The sequence below is a fragment of the Bufo bufo genome, chromosome 2 (assembly GCF_905171765.1).
Source record: "Bufo bufo chromosome 2, aBufBuf1.1, whole genome shotgun sequence".
In the NCBI taxonomy this organism is placed as follows: Eukaryota; Metazoa; Chordata; class Amphibia; order Anura; family Bufonidae; genus Bufo; species Bufo bufo.
This window is the reverse complement of record NC_053390.1, coordinates 127,500,815-127,517,745: the sequence shown is the minus strand read 5'-3', so window position 1 is coordinate 127,517,745 and position 16,931 is coordinate 127,500,815. Positions and strand designations below refer to the sequence as shown.

Here is a 16,931-nt window from a genome sequence, read left to right as displayed (position 1 = left end):
AGGAATTTTGATGAATAAATTACAAGTTATACAGAATCGTTTTACATAAAACTATACTGTATATCAATCTGCTCAGCTACTTCTACTCTACAACATGATTTCTATAGCTTACATTGCATTTTCATGGTGACAGGTTCCCTTTAATGGAGAATCCAAACTACCCACTCATAGTCGATATGACGGGAATTAGGATTTGGAATTAAACTTTAGCATGTCTGATGCTTTTGTTTGTCCAGTGTTAAAAATACCAAAATTGGAGCGAAGGAGCATCTTGCCTTCCTCACACCTTTTGAATGAATATACACTTGACAAAGGCATGCAATCATGTGTGTGGGTGAAAGTTTAGCTGAATGCTCAGCTATCTTATGTGTATAACCAAATTTAAAGTCAAATCTACTTTGAGTGACCATGTGTATATTGTTCCCTCTAGAATTTTGTTCCTTGAAGATACCTTAAGTTGCCCATACGCCTAGCTGCCAGCTAAATGCTGCTTCTTTTCTGACTCACCCATGCATATTTGAGTCAGCCAAGCATGCGCGTGTGGTCAATTGGAAGAGAGCATCTACCAGACATCTTTAGTAGTGGCTTATCTCCCAGAAGAACAAAAGGATTTGGAGAAAGAATTCAACTTGCTTAATACTTCTCTTTCCAACATCATTAGAAAACAGTTAGAAGTCCCTATACACAATAAATTGTTGTCCGGTTTCACTGAAGATGGTGGGTTTGGCAGACAATGCACTAATGCTGATGTTTAGAAAGCAGTAAGATCACTGCTTCTCCTCCATTTCTCACTTTTGTTTATTGTTATGGGCAGTGAGTTTGGAACCACTGCACCAAGGTGCTACGCCTAAGGGAGGCAACCCCTATACACGGATCTTGCCTGTAGCAGAGGGTCATACAAACAGAATAGAACACCGTCACTAGTTAATTGCAAGTAGGAAACCTAAAGCTTAGGCTCCTTCCTCCAGGGAAGAAGCCTTATAAACCCAACAAATCACACTCGAACAAATCAGAGCACACACCCTGGCCCTTTAAGAGTCAGCAGGAATGCGTGCAGCTTCTAGAAAGCGGGAGGAACTACGGCAGGTGCAGGCCATGACCTGCGGGCAAGAGGCATATGGGAGTCGCAGGAACAGAGCCTCGGGACCCTGGCTTCATCAGCCCTAGGCAAAGGTTAAAAGATGCCTGCCCCGAACAGGAAGACAATGGCGGGCACAGAGAGCCACCATAACATTTATTTCACTATTGCAAAGCTCATTGTTGATGTTTCTGAACAATCTTGTATTCAATGAGTTTGGCTTCACTTACGTGATTGTTGCGGAAGGCATAATTTCATAGGAACTAATCAAATTCCGAAATTAGACATTTGTGCAGAAAGAAATATTACTAATGACTTCAGGAAAGATACGTTGCCTGCATCTCCCAACAAGCACTACATCTTTCTTTTTCCAGCAGTGCATACCAGACAGCTCATCAAATTGATAGATCATATGACAGCAAATGAACGCCATAAACCTGCCCATTACTTGGAGTGATAGAGAATCCCATCCACTGTAGCTTTAGCTGGAAAATAATGCTCTATACTATGTGTTCTCCCAGGTTTCAAAGAACATTAAGCTGTTTACCTAAAGTTCTACAGCATGTTTTCTTTCCAAAGGTTGTTTAATGTCAGTTTTATATACTAAAGGGGCTGCATTACAGTCATGGATACCAGCTTCATAATTATTAATGGCTATAAGGAAACGTTGTAAAAGAAATTTCAGCTATGTTCACATTGAAATCCTTTATGGCTGATTTAATTTCTCTGGAGACCATTTACCATCCAAGTTCTTCATTGATCAGTTAGAGGAAGGGTGGGTGTATAATGTATACATTTGTACTGGTGTGTAATAGCATTTCATTGCAACAAAGATGTTTTTTGTTCCTTAAAGTATTGATCCACCAAAAGAGTTTTTCTATGTAAACAGAGTAAAACAAGGGTAGCATTTATGAGTTCTCCTGAAAGCTGTGGCTGCATACAGTACGGCAGCTCGATAAATAGAGCTGGAACATCATTCCTTTTATTCATGAAAGAAAATTGGTTTTAGCTTATACTGTAATTTGCTTAAAAATGCCAACTGTGAAAAGAGCTTGGTCCAATTTAACCCATCTGTCTAAGACTAGACTAGCGCAGTAATAATGACATTTATACAAAATGGGACTGATTACAAGAAGTCTGCTGGGAATACGCAACATTCTCCAACATATTTAATATATTTTACCAATCTCAGAAATTTCCTCTTATGAATACTAATTTATAAAGTACTTGAAAAGAATAAGTTGCACTTTAAATGTCACACTCATTACGACAGGCTTCTTGTGCTATATTAAACAAGTGCAATTAGTGACATTAGGAATGTGGCAATAATTTGTGGCAAATCAATAAAAAAAAACTGAAACGTGTGTGTGATGTCGAGCAATGTTTTCAGGCTTGGTTTTACCTTTAAGGAAGCATTATAAATGATTTATGTTCAACATGATGACTGAAGGGATAATGGGAAATGTCAATGTATGTTTATCTGAGCTTCTTAGGATATAGTCACATAGGGTGACATTTATTAAGACCCCAGTCTTAATAAAGGCCCATAGCTGGTGGAGGATCCACCAAAGTTATGAAGACGAGAGGCGCTGGCTTGATTTTGTTAATGCATACTTTATTGTATACTTTTTCTTTTACTGGATGGCACAAGATTGTATTGCATTGGGGTTTTGGCAAATTGTATAACTTAAAGAGGCATTCCAGCATAAAAAGATATGGCCTGCAAATTGCTAGAAAATAAAATTACTTATACCCTGCTGGCTGGTTCCCTGCAGGTCATTCACGCATCCAGTAATTGGCTGAGCAGTATTCCCAGCCACTTCCAACTGTATCAGGATGTAAGTGTTGCACAGCGGGACCCAAGCACCATCAGCAAGGCAGCAAAGGGGAAGTGTATAGCTGAAAGTAAGCTATTTTTTTAACCATTTGTTAAAAATAGGACGTCATTTAATTGGGCTGGAATATCCTTTTGACACAATTCAAGAAAGGGGGTTAGTATCAAGACGAAAATGTATCCGCTATCCTAGCATCAGGATCCCCACCACTACAGAGAATGGGACAACTGGTTCCCCAAATTAATGCAGCAGCGGTCGAACATGCATGATGCCAGAGATATCCATGTGTTGTACTTTGTATGTTGTTCTTTTGATTTGTTTTTAACTTGGTACAACCCCTTTAAGGGTGGATTTATCTGTAACTTTTTTTTACCAGGCATGTCCAATCTATGGCTCTCCAGCTGTTGTAAAACTACAACTCCCACCATGCCCTGCTGTAGGCTGATAACTGTAGGCTGTCTGGGCAGGCTGGGAGTTGTATTTTTGCAACAGCTGGAGAGCCTCAGGTTAGCCATGCCTGGTTTATGCTTTTGTTGCATTTGAAACCTACGCCACTTAGAGTAGCTGTGTTCATAAAGGATTAAAAATCATTGCAGTGTTATTTAGGTGTCAATAATAGAAGATTGTGTTTTCTTATAGGTGGATCTTCTTCGTCCTACAAAGGTCACTGGAATTATTACACAAGGAGCTAAAGACTTTGGCCATGTGCAGTTTGTAGGCTCTTACAAGCTTGCTTTCAGTATTAATGGTGTACACTGGACAGTGTATCAAGATGAAAAGCAAAGAAAAGACAAGGTAATGTGAGGGTAATGATAGACCCATGATTTGCTGACTTGTAAATTAATTTTGCACGTACAGTATGTCATGCATTTCAGCAGTAAATCTGGTCTATTGAGTGAACTTGACCAAAAAAGCTACTGGTCTATTGAGTGAACTTGACCAAAAAAGAACAGATGGCATAAAAAATAAAATGATAGAAAATCTAAAGTAAAAGAAGAAGAGTAAACTTGTTTCAAGGATATAAATATGAAAATGTAGAACTTGCAAAATGTATTTAAACACTGTGTCAAACTTTTTCTGCAGTCAGTGGCCACAATCCAGGGTCTATGTAGTGTGAGGGGTTGAGTATATTACATGGTATGAGCATTATGACTATTTTATAGGAGTTTACTGCTGTGCTTCTTTAGTGATTTTGGCTTTCTGTTAGACTTTGGGGTATGTGCAGAGTTGTTAATTGTGAAAGTCACTGCCTCTATAAAGCCAGATACTGTAGGTAGCCTGATAAAGATTTTGAGTTCTGACCTGTGCCATAATTGACACTAGAAAAAGCAATAATAATATGAATTCTGACCACAGAGCGCCGACAGTGACCAGGATAACAGAAGATACTGGTGAACTTCTAATATTGCATCTATTTGTTTCTATAAGGGATCCTTCACACGAGCGTGTCCCTTGTGGGAATCATGCTCTATGTGAGAGAGGGATTCTGTGTTCTGAACTTAGGAAGCATGGCATTATCCTGATTGATCACGCTGTGTGCCTCTGCCTGACCTTTCTGTAACGGATAATCATACTGACAGCTTTATCAATCATGATAATTCTGTGCGCTTCCTAAGTCTCACATGAAGCCTGGTTCCCGCAAGGGACACGCTTGTGTGAAAGAGCCCAAACCGTAGTTCGATTTAGAAAGGAGGCTGATAACAGAAAGACCATTTAGACTTTCTAAAGAGCACTGCTTTGGAAAGATTGAAGATGAAATAATCCTAGTGGAACAAAGCAAATATTGAGCAATGTTGTTTGCATTGACTTTACTTATTGAGGCTTCCAGATATTACTAAGTAAGTGACTTAATGTGGCATATTAAGCAAGAGTTACAATAATTCTTAAAAGCTAAGCACGATTGTATATAATTGTCATTTAGATGGATTAATGCCATGTAGTCGCGTGTGTTTAGTTACCATATGGTTTTCAAGAATAGAATTATATATCCTTTGAGAAACATCAAGTTCCCAGACCCATCAGTATGTTTTAAGCCAGCTGCTATCTAACTTATGATTGCCTTGAAGATATAGTTCAGAACAACAACTGTTTCCTACCGGGAATTCTCTCATTCACACTTATGTTTAAATTGTTGTTTTTTAAGAAACTCAGATTTACTTACAAATGTGTTGTTCTGTTTTAAGCAAGATACCATTATGGAAGAGCATAACATTTGCATTTGTAGATATTCTACCGCATTCTGCAAATCCCTGTTGCCTGGAAAGTGCAACTTAGATGTAATGTACTTGTTTTAAAATTCTTTCAATAAACATTTAATAAACTAAATGGTGGTAAGAAGGGCTTTCAGGTTCCCAGTTAAGTGACAATAAAAGTTGTACTAGCCATTTACTTCAAAATAGAAGTTAAAAGGAGCCTGTCAACTCCAAATGTACTTCCAAGTAAGCATGTAGGTGCCCCAAAATATAACCATACCTTTCTTGTGAACATGTAACCTCCTAATCCTAAGATTGCAATGCAAATATGATTTTTGGCTCACCATGGGCAGAGCCGCTTAGTTTGGTGCACCATCGCCCCCAGGTTACAATGTCCATACCTCCCTTCTTGTCTGATTGATAGTTTGAGATTGCAGAGCTGGTAGTGATGAGGCAATGAAAACTTGGTGCACCGAAAAACTAATTTGCATATAAATAAGAAAAAGCATTTTTCTGGATTAGAGGACCAGATTTTCAGATGAAAGGCATGGTTATGTTTTGAAGCACTTATCCTATTGTAAGAAATTATATATATATATATATATATATATATATATATATATATATATATATATATATGCTATATACAGTCATGGCCATAAATGTTGGCACCCCTGAAATTTTTCAAGAAAATGAGGTATTTCTCACAGAAAAATATTGCAGTAACACATGTTTTGCTATACACATGTTTATTCCCTATGTGTGTGTATTGGAACAAAACCAAAAAAGAGAGGGGGAAAAAAGCAAATTGGACATAATGTCACACCAAACTCCAAATATGGGCTGGACAAAATGATTGGCACCCTTAACTTATTATTTGGTTGCACACCCTTTGGAAAAAATAAATGAAATCAGTCGCTTCCTATAACCATCAATAAGCTTCTGACACCTCTCACTTGGAATTTTAGACCACTCTTCCTTAGCAAACTGATGCAGGTCTCTCTTATTGGAAGGGTGCCTTCTCCCAACAGCAATTTTAAGATCTCTCCACAGGTGTTCAATAAGATTTAGATCTGGACTCATTACTGGCCACTTCAGAACTCTCCAGCGTTTTGCTGCCATCCATTTCTGGGTGATTTTTGACGTATGTTTGGGGTCATTGTCCTGCTGGAAGACCCAATATCTCAGACGCAAACCCAGCCCAGCTTTCTGACACTGGGCTCTATAGTGTGACCCAAAATCCATTGGTAATCCTCAGATTTCATGATGCCTTGCACACATTCAAGGCACCCAGTGCCAGAGGCAGCAAAATAACCCCAAAACATCAATTAACCTCCACCATATTTTACTGTAGGTACTGTTTTCTTTTCTTTGTAGGCCTCATTCAGTTTTCGGTAAACAGTAGAATGATGTGCTTTACTAAAAAACTCTATCTTGGTCTCATCTGTCCACAAGACGTTTTCCCAGAAGGATTTTGGCTTACTCAAGTTCATTTTTGCAAAATGTAGTCTTGCTTTTTAATGTCTCTGTGTCAGCAGTGGGGTCCTCCTGGGTCTCCTGCCATAGCGTTTCTTTTCATTTAAATGTCGACGGATAGTTCATGCTGACACTGATGCTCCCTGAGCCTGCAGGACAGCTTGAATATCTTTGTTTGGGGCTGCTTATCCACCATCTGGACTATCCTGAGTTGACACCTTTCATAAATTTTTCTCTTCCGTCCACACCCAGGGAGATTAGCTGCAGTGCCATAGGTTGCAAACTTCTTGATAATGTTGCACACTGTGGGCAAAGGCAAATCTAGATCTCTGGAGATTGACTTGTAACCTTGAGATTGTTGATATTTTTCCACAATTTTGGTTCTCAAGTCCTCAGACAGTTCTCTTCTCCTCTTTCTGTGGTCCATGCTTGGTGTGGCGCACACAGGCACACAATGAAAAGACTAAGTGAACTTCTCTCCTTTTTATCTGCTTTCATGTGTGATTTTTATATTGCCCACACCTGTTACTTGCCCCAGGTGAGTTTAAAGGAGCCTCACATGCTTGAAACAATCTTATTTATCCACAAATTTGAAAGAGTGAAAATAGCTGGAATGAAAGAGCTGTCTAATGGCTATTTGGATCCCCAAATAATCTTTCCCTGCACTTGTAAATCAATGTCCCTAGCGACTTCTGACATCTCTCCCTGCACTAAGATGCTATAAAATGATTCCTCCCTATCCTTTCCCTGCACTTATAAATCGTTTTTTCTGTCTTTTTTTCCCCACAATCAGGTTTTTCAAATTGCTGTTCCTAGCACCTTCACATGTCTGTCCCTGCAGTCTGAACGCTGGAAAATGTCTGACTGTAAGATGGCCACCGTATTTAAAGGGCTGTGAGTGACATCACAGGGCTGGCTGGCTGCTGATTGGCTGCATGCAGGCATGTCAGTCTGGGTGATCGAGCCTTCCCAGAGTTCCTTGCCCCATGTCCTCAGTCCTCACACATGTAGCCGCCATTTTAGGGAAAATACGATTCGTTACCACGAAGTGGGGAGGAAATTCGCATTCATTGCGAATCTAATTTTTCCTAAAAATTCTAAACAAATTCCACTTTGTCAGCTTTGATTCGCTCATCTCTAGTTCTGAGCATTACAACAGGTAATTTTACCTGATGACTGAATGGCTGTAACTAGTGATGCAGAGAAATCAAGATAGATTTTAATCTGACCATTTAGTATTTTGGTCTAGTGCATAACAAGCAAATTTAGATCCTTAGGCCTCATGCACACGACCGTATTTTTTCACGGTCCGCAAAACAGGGTTCCGTTGGTCCGTGATTCGTGACGGTTTTTTCGTCCGTGGGTCTTCCTTGATTTTTGGAGGATCCACGGACATGAAAAAAAAGTCGTTTGGTGTCCGCCTGGCCGTGCGGAGCCAAACAGATCCGTCCTGAATTACAATGCAAGTCAATGGGGACGGATCCGTTTGACGTTGACACAATATGGTGCAATTTCAAACGGATCCGTCCCCCATTGACTTTCAATGTAAAGTCAGGAGTCCCTATTATACCATCGGATCAGAGTTTTCTCCAATCCGATGGTATATTTTAACTTGAAGCGTCCCCATCACCATGGGAACGCCTCTATGTTAGAATATACTGTTGGATATGAGTTAGATCGTGAAACTCATATCCGACAGTATATTCTAACACAGAGGCATTCCCATAGTGATGGGGACGCTTCTAGTTAGAATATACTACGAACTGTGTACATGACTGCCCCCTGCTGCCTGGCAGCACCCGATCTCTTACAGGGGGCTGTGATCCGCACAATTAACCCCTCAGGTGCCGCACCTGAAGGGTTAATTGTGCATATCATAGCCCCCTGTAAGAGATCAGGGGCTGCCAGGCAGCAGGGGGTAGACCCCCCTCCCTCCCCAGTTTGAATATCATTGGTGGCCAGTGTGCGGCCCCCACCCCCGGACCCCCCTCCCTCCCTCTATTGTATTATCATTGGTGGCCAATGATATTAATACAATAGAGGGGGGGCCGGGGGGCGCACACTGGCCACCAATGATAATACAATAGAGGGAGGGAGGGGGGGCCGGGGGGCCGCACACTGGCCACCAATGATAATACAATAAAGGGAGGGGGGGGGGGCCGGGGGAGGCCGCACACTGGCCACCAATGATATTACAATAGAGGGAGGGGGGGCCAGGGGGGCCGCACTGGCCACCAATGAAATTAAAACTGGGGAGGGAGGGGGGTCTGCCCCCTGCTGCCTGGCAGCCCCTGATCTCTTATAGGGGGCTATAATATGCACAAGTAACCCCTCAGGTGCAGCACCTGAGGGGTTAATTGTGCGGATCACAGCCCCCTGTAAGAGATCGGGTGCTGCCAGGCAGCAGGGGGAAGTCATGTACACAGTTCGTAGTATATTCTAACTAGAAGCGTCCCCATCACTATGGGAACGCCTCTGTGTTAGAATATACTGTCGGATATGAGTTTTCACGAAGTGAAAACTCATCTCTGAAAAAGCTTTTATGCAGACGGATTCGAAGATCCGTCTGTATGAAAGTAACCTACGGCCACGGATCACGGACACGGATGCCAATCTTGTGTGCATCCGTGTTCTTTCACGAACCCATTGACTTGAATCGGTCCGTGAACCGTTGTCCATCAAAAAATTAGGACAGGTCATATTTTTTGGACGGACAGGAAACACGGATCACGGATGCGGCTGCAAAACTGTGCATTTTCCGATTTTTCCACAGACCCATTGAAAGTCAATGGGTCGGCGAAAAAAAATGGAAAACGGCACAACGGCCACGGATGCACACAATGGTCGTGTGCATGAGGCCTAATGCAGATTTAGTCAGCTATACATTTCTTTCAAAGAGTGTTATCATTTGTAACATTTTTGTAGATACAAAGCATATTGTTAATATGATGAAGCAAATGTCCATTTTCACCATCTGGGACTTTTTAAAGTGACCCTCAGTAAAAATTTCACTCCACATGCAAAATTTATAGTTAACTTATGTATTTTCAGTTTTGCAGCCAAAGTTCCAGTATATTCTTCTTGAACGTAAAATGGTCACCAGATTCTGAGACTATTCTCAGACTCTTTATCAAACTTACAAAAGTTTGGGGACCCCTGCACTGCAGGTTTCTCCAATCTTCAGTTATTATGGGAATACTCCAGAACTTTCTTTTTTGCCAAAATAGAACATCATTTTTAGATTCAGTTAACTCAACATGTATCTTCCAATAATAAAGATTTATTTTTTTTATTCCCAGGTTTTTCAGGGAAATTTTGACAATGACACACACAGAAAGAACGTTATTGATCCACCGATCTATGCAAGATTCTTAAGGATCCTACCCTGGTCGTGGTATGGCCGAATCACATTAAGAGCTGAGCTACTAGGTTGCACTGAAGAGAACTGACCACTTTCATCATCTGACGATTAAATCAAAAAAAAAAAAATCATCATTTGAATATTTTAAAAACTGTGCAAAACCTGAAAGAAAAAAAAATGAATGGATTTTCATTTGAACAAGTGCTCACTTTTTGGTAGGCTGGTAACTGTTTTTGCAAGGTAGTCTGTGCCTGCCCTTAAAATGATCCCACCAGTAAATGTCCTTTAAATACTGTCCCTTTGTATTGAAATGATTTCATTTTCTTCTACGTTGTTCACACTGGTTGAAATACATTAAGGAGAGAGGCAGCATCATTTTATTTTATTTTTTACCTTTCACATGTCTATACTTTTATGAGCTAAAAAAAATGCAATTATAGAGATTTTTTGCTTAAGCTAAAGAAATTAACAACTGATTTTTATTTTATTTTATATCTACTTTACACTTTTAAGCCCGATGCTGCAGAGTAGCAATAAGATGTCTCTGGGATGACTGCATTATCCTCAATGCTTCCCTTGTGCCTATCAAAATATTAATATTTACATCGCAGATTTTGGAAATCCATTTTATTTACACCTGTGAAATTACAAACTTTCAATATTGTATTTTCCTCTTAATTTCACTCCAATCGTGCATGTTCTTGAGGCATGTTATTACTTGTGTTCGAAACATTTTCTTCCTCAATGACCTGAACGCTAAATGTGTGCAAAGACTCGGATTTCTTTTCTGCATGTCATAAACTTAACAATACATCAATATCCCAATCCCTTTTAGTTCATTACATAGAATGCACTAACGTCCAGGATGATTATACTAGCAAATCTCTTCTGAATTAGCCCAAGGCATTATATTTCTTAGCAAATTATTTTCTTATGCATAAGAACAGTACTAAAAGTTTGACTTACTAAGCAGAATTGCATATGCATACAGTATTAATATACATAGATATATTTAGTTTACTCGGAATTATTTTAGGTGCATACAGTAGCATGGAGGGAGATGATAAAACTGATAGGCTTGTACACATAATACATTTCATATGTCAATAGGCGTGTCTTCTAGGTTTCAATTTGTTAAACATAGTCTTTATACATAGGAAAAAATGGAAAGCAAATGTATTGTATTAATGACATAGAACCCATTTTTTTCCTAATTGTGGACCTACATATTCTATGTGTTCGTGTTGGTAACACCAGTTGATACAGACTGTGATAATGTGGTGGTATCTGCTCAACTTGTTCTGGTAACTTGAATTATTACATAGTTACATAGTTGCATAGTCAATACGGCTGAAAAAAGACATAAGTCGATCAAGTTCAACCAGGAGAAAGGTGGGAACGCAAATCCCATCCCTATTGAACTACTTAGGTTGTGTCTATACACTCCCATATTCTGTAATTTAATATGCATCAGTTCAGATCTGAAATTGACATTATATTTACAATATAATCTCTAAATCGCATTACTGTGACCGTACTGGGGTGTAGAAATAGGGGAATGCGAAGGTAGAAGTCACACCTGGGCCTTGGTATCTGATGGGGCCAAAAAGTCCATCTACTGTGTGAGAAGATGCCAGTGTTATATTATATGGTACATGATAAGTGGGGGCTCTTCTAAAGATTGGATTGGGCCCCATGGCCCAAGGAAGCTATGATTTTCAACGTAGCAACTCTGGGTCATCAAGTGGACATGGCAAAGGAAGAGATATCCTGAAGAAGACTTGCCCAATAAAAAACAGCATGTAAACAATACTACTAATAATAGTAAGAATAAGAATAAGAATAATAAATATTAAAAACATAATTCTGACATAGAAGCTTACAATATCTATTGAGTGCAGACTGAGGAATAAAGAGGTTTTATTATTTCTGAACTGATCCCCTAAATGTATTAAAGAAATATGAAAACGAGGTCATGTGATCCATATTTTTAACATATTTGTTTTATTTGTCCTACATATCTATTGCCACTAGATGTCAATGTCCTGTCTGTCTGTATAATGTCCTTCAAAAATGTATATTGTGTATGATGTTGTATTCAACCTTGGTGAACAATATTAAAGAGAAAGTCAAACATAACAATGACTCTTGGCTGTAAAATAGTTATTTAAGAACACTGCCCACACTTTGCACTTTAAGATATGATATTTGTTAAATATTTTTGTGTTGTTTTTTTTTTTAATCTACTTGAATATGCTATGATTTGGTGACACACTTCTATTCAATTTTCAATATTTTTTTTTATTACAGAAGAACCACATGTATATAAATACACAAATATATGCTTCCTTTCTTGTGTTATATATGTATGCAAAAGCTTTCATAATTCTCTTGAAAAATATGCTTAATGAGTCAAACTGAATGCATTTATGTAGCAATACTGCAGAGGGAATCTTTATTTTGTCTTCTTGGTTAATTTTGAATCACTGGGGGTTTAAAGATTAAATGTCAGGGCATGAATTAACTAATTTATCACTGATATTGACCCTAATCTAAAAAATAACTTTTATTTATTCAATTAAAATATTTCCCACACAAATAAGATATATGTCTAAAAATATAAGAGGAAATATAAGGAATAATGCAAGGAATAAAGTACCACTGTGGTCACTCACGGTTCCTGGATGATGATAAGATTATTCGATCATTGGATTCCAGGTCCCAGTAGTAAGTCCAAGAATAGGTTCTCTTGGTTATGCGGATGATAATTGAAAGAGGGAAGGCTCTGAAGGGGAAAATGGTAAGTGTCCTATCAAATCTAATCTCCTGTCATGGCATCTATCCCTCAAATCTCTAATTCTGCCCACTCTTTTTAGTCTATAACTGTTCCGACGTGTTTCCCTGGTATACTTAGCTATCCAGGTTCATTAGGGAACAAGGTAAGTATCTAGCACGACGGCTTACATATGTATAGTGCAAAGATAGGTCCAGGGTGCGGCCACGAGTTGTGGGCACCTCTGTATGTTTAAATAGCCCCGGTGTTGCGTGGCATGTCCCAGGCTGGCGTGTGCATGCGTGCTAAGGAGCCAGTCCATATCAGGTTTTCCCTGACATGCTGTTAGTGAGGGCATGTAAAGAATGACGTGTGTGTTACGAGACTGTCACATGATAATCACGTGACTCGGATTGTCATGACTACATCGTTGTAAACCCAGAAATATGTTGAAACTATGCTGCTCTCGCCATGATAACAGTTTGTTGCTATTTCATGCAAATAGTATTATGTATTCCCTAATTAGATTCCAAGAAGGGAAAAAAGGGGCAAAAGTGTTATCTGTTAAGGTAACCTTCTTTTTGACTGGAGAGGCATAATTACATCCCTGATTTAAAGTAGTCACATAATTGTAACTGTGCTATTTATTCAAGGATGCATTTTCACAATTGGGATGCCATTTAGTTGCTCTAAGTATGGCTCTTAGCATTAATCCCTTGTGCCTAACCTTGGGCCTTATTAAACATTAGATAAAAACACTATTTAAAAGAATGTGGGTTAGTTGTGGGGGGAGATAAGAAGGACTATAAGTACATAGTCCCAAAGATAAACCTCCACAAATGATAGTACAAAAATGGGCCAGTTTTGGTCCGATGAATAGTAAAAGGCCAGTTTCTAATCGATAAGAGTATAGCAAATACCTTATAGGTTTAAGCTCACTAGTCTCTCAGATAAAGCTGGTAAATGAAATAATTTCATTTAATCCCAATGGCCTAATGGTTTTTAATCTGAATTGCCATTGAGTCTCTTTCTGTAGTAGACGTTTAGCCAGGTCCCCCCCTCTAAGTGAGGGACGGACAACCTCCATCCATATTTTAATTGACTAAATAAAAGTTATTTTTTTAGATTAGGGTCAATTTCAGTGATAAATTGGTTAATATTGATTGCTATAATATGAGGGTCTTTGACATTTTTACTTTTACTATTAGAGGTTTTTGTATATTAATTATTTAAAAAAGTTAAGCAAAACATTTTTCAGAAGACTCCATTTGCACTTTTGAAAAGTATTTGTGTATGCTCAGAGTAATATGTACACATGACCAGAAAAACATAAAAATTACAGCATTTCTAATAATCTTTGAGCTAAAGGGATTGTGTGAGATTTGAAAAAATTCTGCTCTCTTCCAGAAACGGCACCACTGATATATATATGGGATGTGTGTGGTACTGCAGTTTAGTCCCCTTCTGTGTATGAGGCCGACCTGATGTACTAAACACAACCCCTGAACGAGAAAGGCCAAGTTATTCTTCGTCATTAAGTCCTTTTAATACGCAAATAATATTAGTGCTTAATTAGAACTGAGTTTATCAAGATAACAAAGTTTATCTAAAATGTCAGAATTATTCATTAGCGCTGCATATTATTTTGCATTTTGTCCCCATATGTGTTGTAAGTTACCATTCACCCAAAGGGCTCATGGCAAAACCCGATTGTAGTTTTATGTTGACTTTCTCTTTTCATGCAATTAATTCGGCTTTGAATTCGAAGGGGTACTATATAACATATAAAATATAAAGTGATGGTTAGGGGTCTCAATAAGCATGAAATCAAACATGTTAACCTTTGCAACTTTTCAAACTGTGGAATATTGAAATGTTTTTTTGTAAATAATAAGATCATGTAGGTTGATGTAAAATCAGTATGACATTGTCTAGTCTTCAAGCCTAAAATAAACTTTTGATAATGTAGGCCATTTTATATGGTTTCTGTGGTTTTATTGTTTATTAGATATTGGGTAAATAATGGCCAAATATTATAATGAAGTGTAGGAATCAGGACCAGGCACGCTGCTGTGTGGGGGGGGGGGGGGGGGGGGCATCATTTGAAAACACTTCAGCCTGTGTTCAAGGTAAGGTAACTTCAGCTCTCTTCTAAAGCCAACAGACAGATAAGCACTTATCTCAGCTGTGATCTGCACATAATTTCCTGTTTCACAGTGCTCATACAGGTTAAGAACAGAGCTTGCTAAGGGATCTTGCTCTGTGCTCTACATTTTCACACTGGCCATTCTGCAGTGTCATTAGGAAGACGGATTACATGCTCACAAATCTGATGGCGGCCTCCACTGTTTGTCCCCTAGACAAAATGAGCCATAATAAATAATTAAATGCATTTAAGAGTTTATTTATAATAACATGTTTTTCAGTATTTTCATTTTTTTTCTTTCCTAGAGAACCCCATTAAAGTTTGTCGACGTGAATCAACACACATACAAGGGCCTAGTGCCAAGTGGCTAGCTCTGGAGTCATCTCCAAATTAGGTTTTTCGTTGTTAAACCTTTAGGATGAAAACATACAGTTATTTTATGGTGTTTTTCTGCACTTTTGCTCCAGTGATGTTTTTAGTATATAATATATATGACCGCGGCACTCGATTTTAGTAAATATTTGTATTTATTTATTTTCCATCCAGAAATAGGCTAAGGCCAACGTTTCGGTCTCATCCCGAGACCTTGTTCACGGCCTGAATATAGAAAGCGTCTGGTGCGGTGGATGGCCATGTTTTTAGTATATACGCCAGCTCCAGACCTTAGACGAAAGTCTATGGAAATATGAAATGCAGGGCAGACAAGCATTTTTTTTGCCTACTGTTGTTTTTTTCTAAGGCTGCATTCACACGTAAGTGAAAAAAAGTCTGTTAAAAATGGCAAAACGGTCTGTTTTATCTAACTTTTTTTCACTGATGCCTTTCTGAGAAATGAGCATTAAAAATCGCCTCCTACAACTGTATAGGGGCATTTGGCCCATGAAAACAGACAAAATGGAACTTGTTACATTTTTTGGATGTCATGTTATTCAATGGCCATCAAAAAAACATCTGTTGAAAAGCCGCATATACTACCATTGTTCATAAACGTGTGATGGGCGTTAAAAAAGAGGCCATGAGGGAGGAAGAAGATGAAGGATAACATGACACTGGGAGGAAGTGGAGGGAGGAATTGGCTCAAAACTATCATACAGCCTGATCAGCCAATCAGGGACGAAATTCAGGAATTTAACGTCATAGAACACCATTCTGTTTTCAGCTTCTGACCTGGAAGGATGTCAAGTAGCAATGTCTAACAAGACGACTAATGTAGCATGATAGGCACACTGTAGGGATATAATACAGAGATACAATTGGGAAGATTTTAGAGAATTTGATCAGGCACCCATTTGTTTTTAATATAGCTGCTGGCTGAAAGCTAGCATCATAAAACCCCCTGCAAGAAAAATAAACTTTTTTTTTTTTCTATATATAGACAGATAGCTTGTCGTCACCCCAATAGCATTATGGCAATAACATCATTATACCTGTGTTATTAAACTCCTTGCATTATAGCAAAGGTATTTTGAGGCAATTACTCCATTATTGTACCCATGTTATTTAAGGCATATTTCAAAGACATTTTATGCAAACACTGCATTGCTATACCCATGTTAGTGAACGCATTGCTGTGTCAAACCATGCAGTTAAAATACATTTCACTGCAAAAATGTAATTGTTATACCTGTGTTATTGAATAAATATTTCAAATACATTTTCAGCAAGAATTGCATTGCTATACTCGTGTTAGTGTACATATTACTGCATCCCACCATGTAGATCAAAGACATTTCACTGCAAAGAATTTTTATTATTATACCTGTGTTATTGAGCTAATAGTTCAAATACATTTTACTTCAAACATTGCATTGTCATACCCATGTTATTGAATGCATAGAAATTGCACTTTAAAAATTGCACAGCAGTAGTAGTAACAGTTTTCCCTGGCTTTTGATAGGAACCTCATTATTATTGAGGACTAGTGATGAGCGGCAGGGGCAATATTCGATGTCACGATATTTTGCGAATATATTGGCGAATATTCATCATATATTCGCGAATTCGCCATCTTTGTTCACTTATTTTCATTGCAAAAATCGCAATGTAAAATTCGCTAAATGCGCATGCGCA

General features: G+C 38.6%; 1 protein-coding gene across 2 annotated transcripts in view; it reads left to right on the top strand.

Moving 5' to 3' along the window:
• The window catches only part of EDIL3 (EGF like repeats and discoidin domains 3), a 905,544-nt gene extending 893,485 nt beyond the window's left edge, over positions 1–12,059 (top strand). For both annotated transcript variants that reach the window (XM_040421516.1, XM_040421515.1), the window contains exons 9-10: positions 3,553–3,708; positions 9,881–12,059. In XM_040421516.1, coding sequence (XP_040277450.1) covers positions 3,553–3,708; positions 9,881–10,030 — 306 coding nt within the window. In that variant the 3' untranslated portion in view covers positions 10,031–12,059. The remainder of the gene's footprint in view (positions 1–3,552; positions 3,709–9,880) is intronic.
• The last annotated feature ends 4,872 nt before the right edge of the window (positions 12,060–16,931 follow it).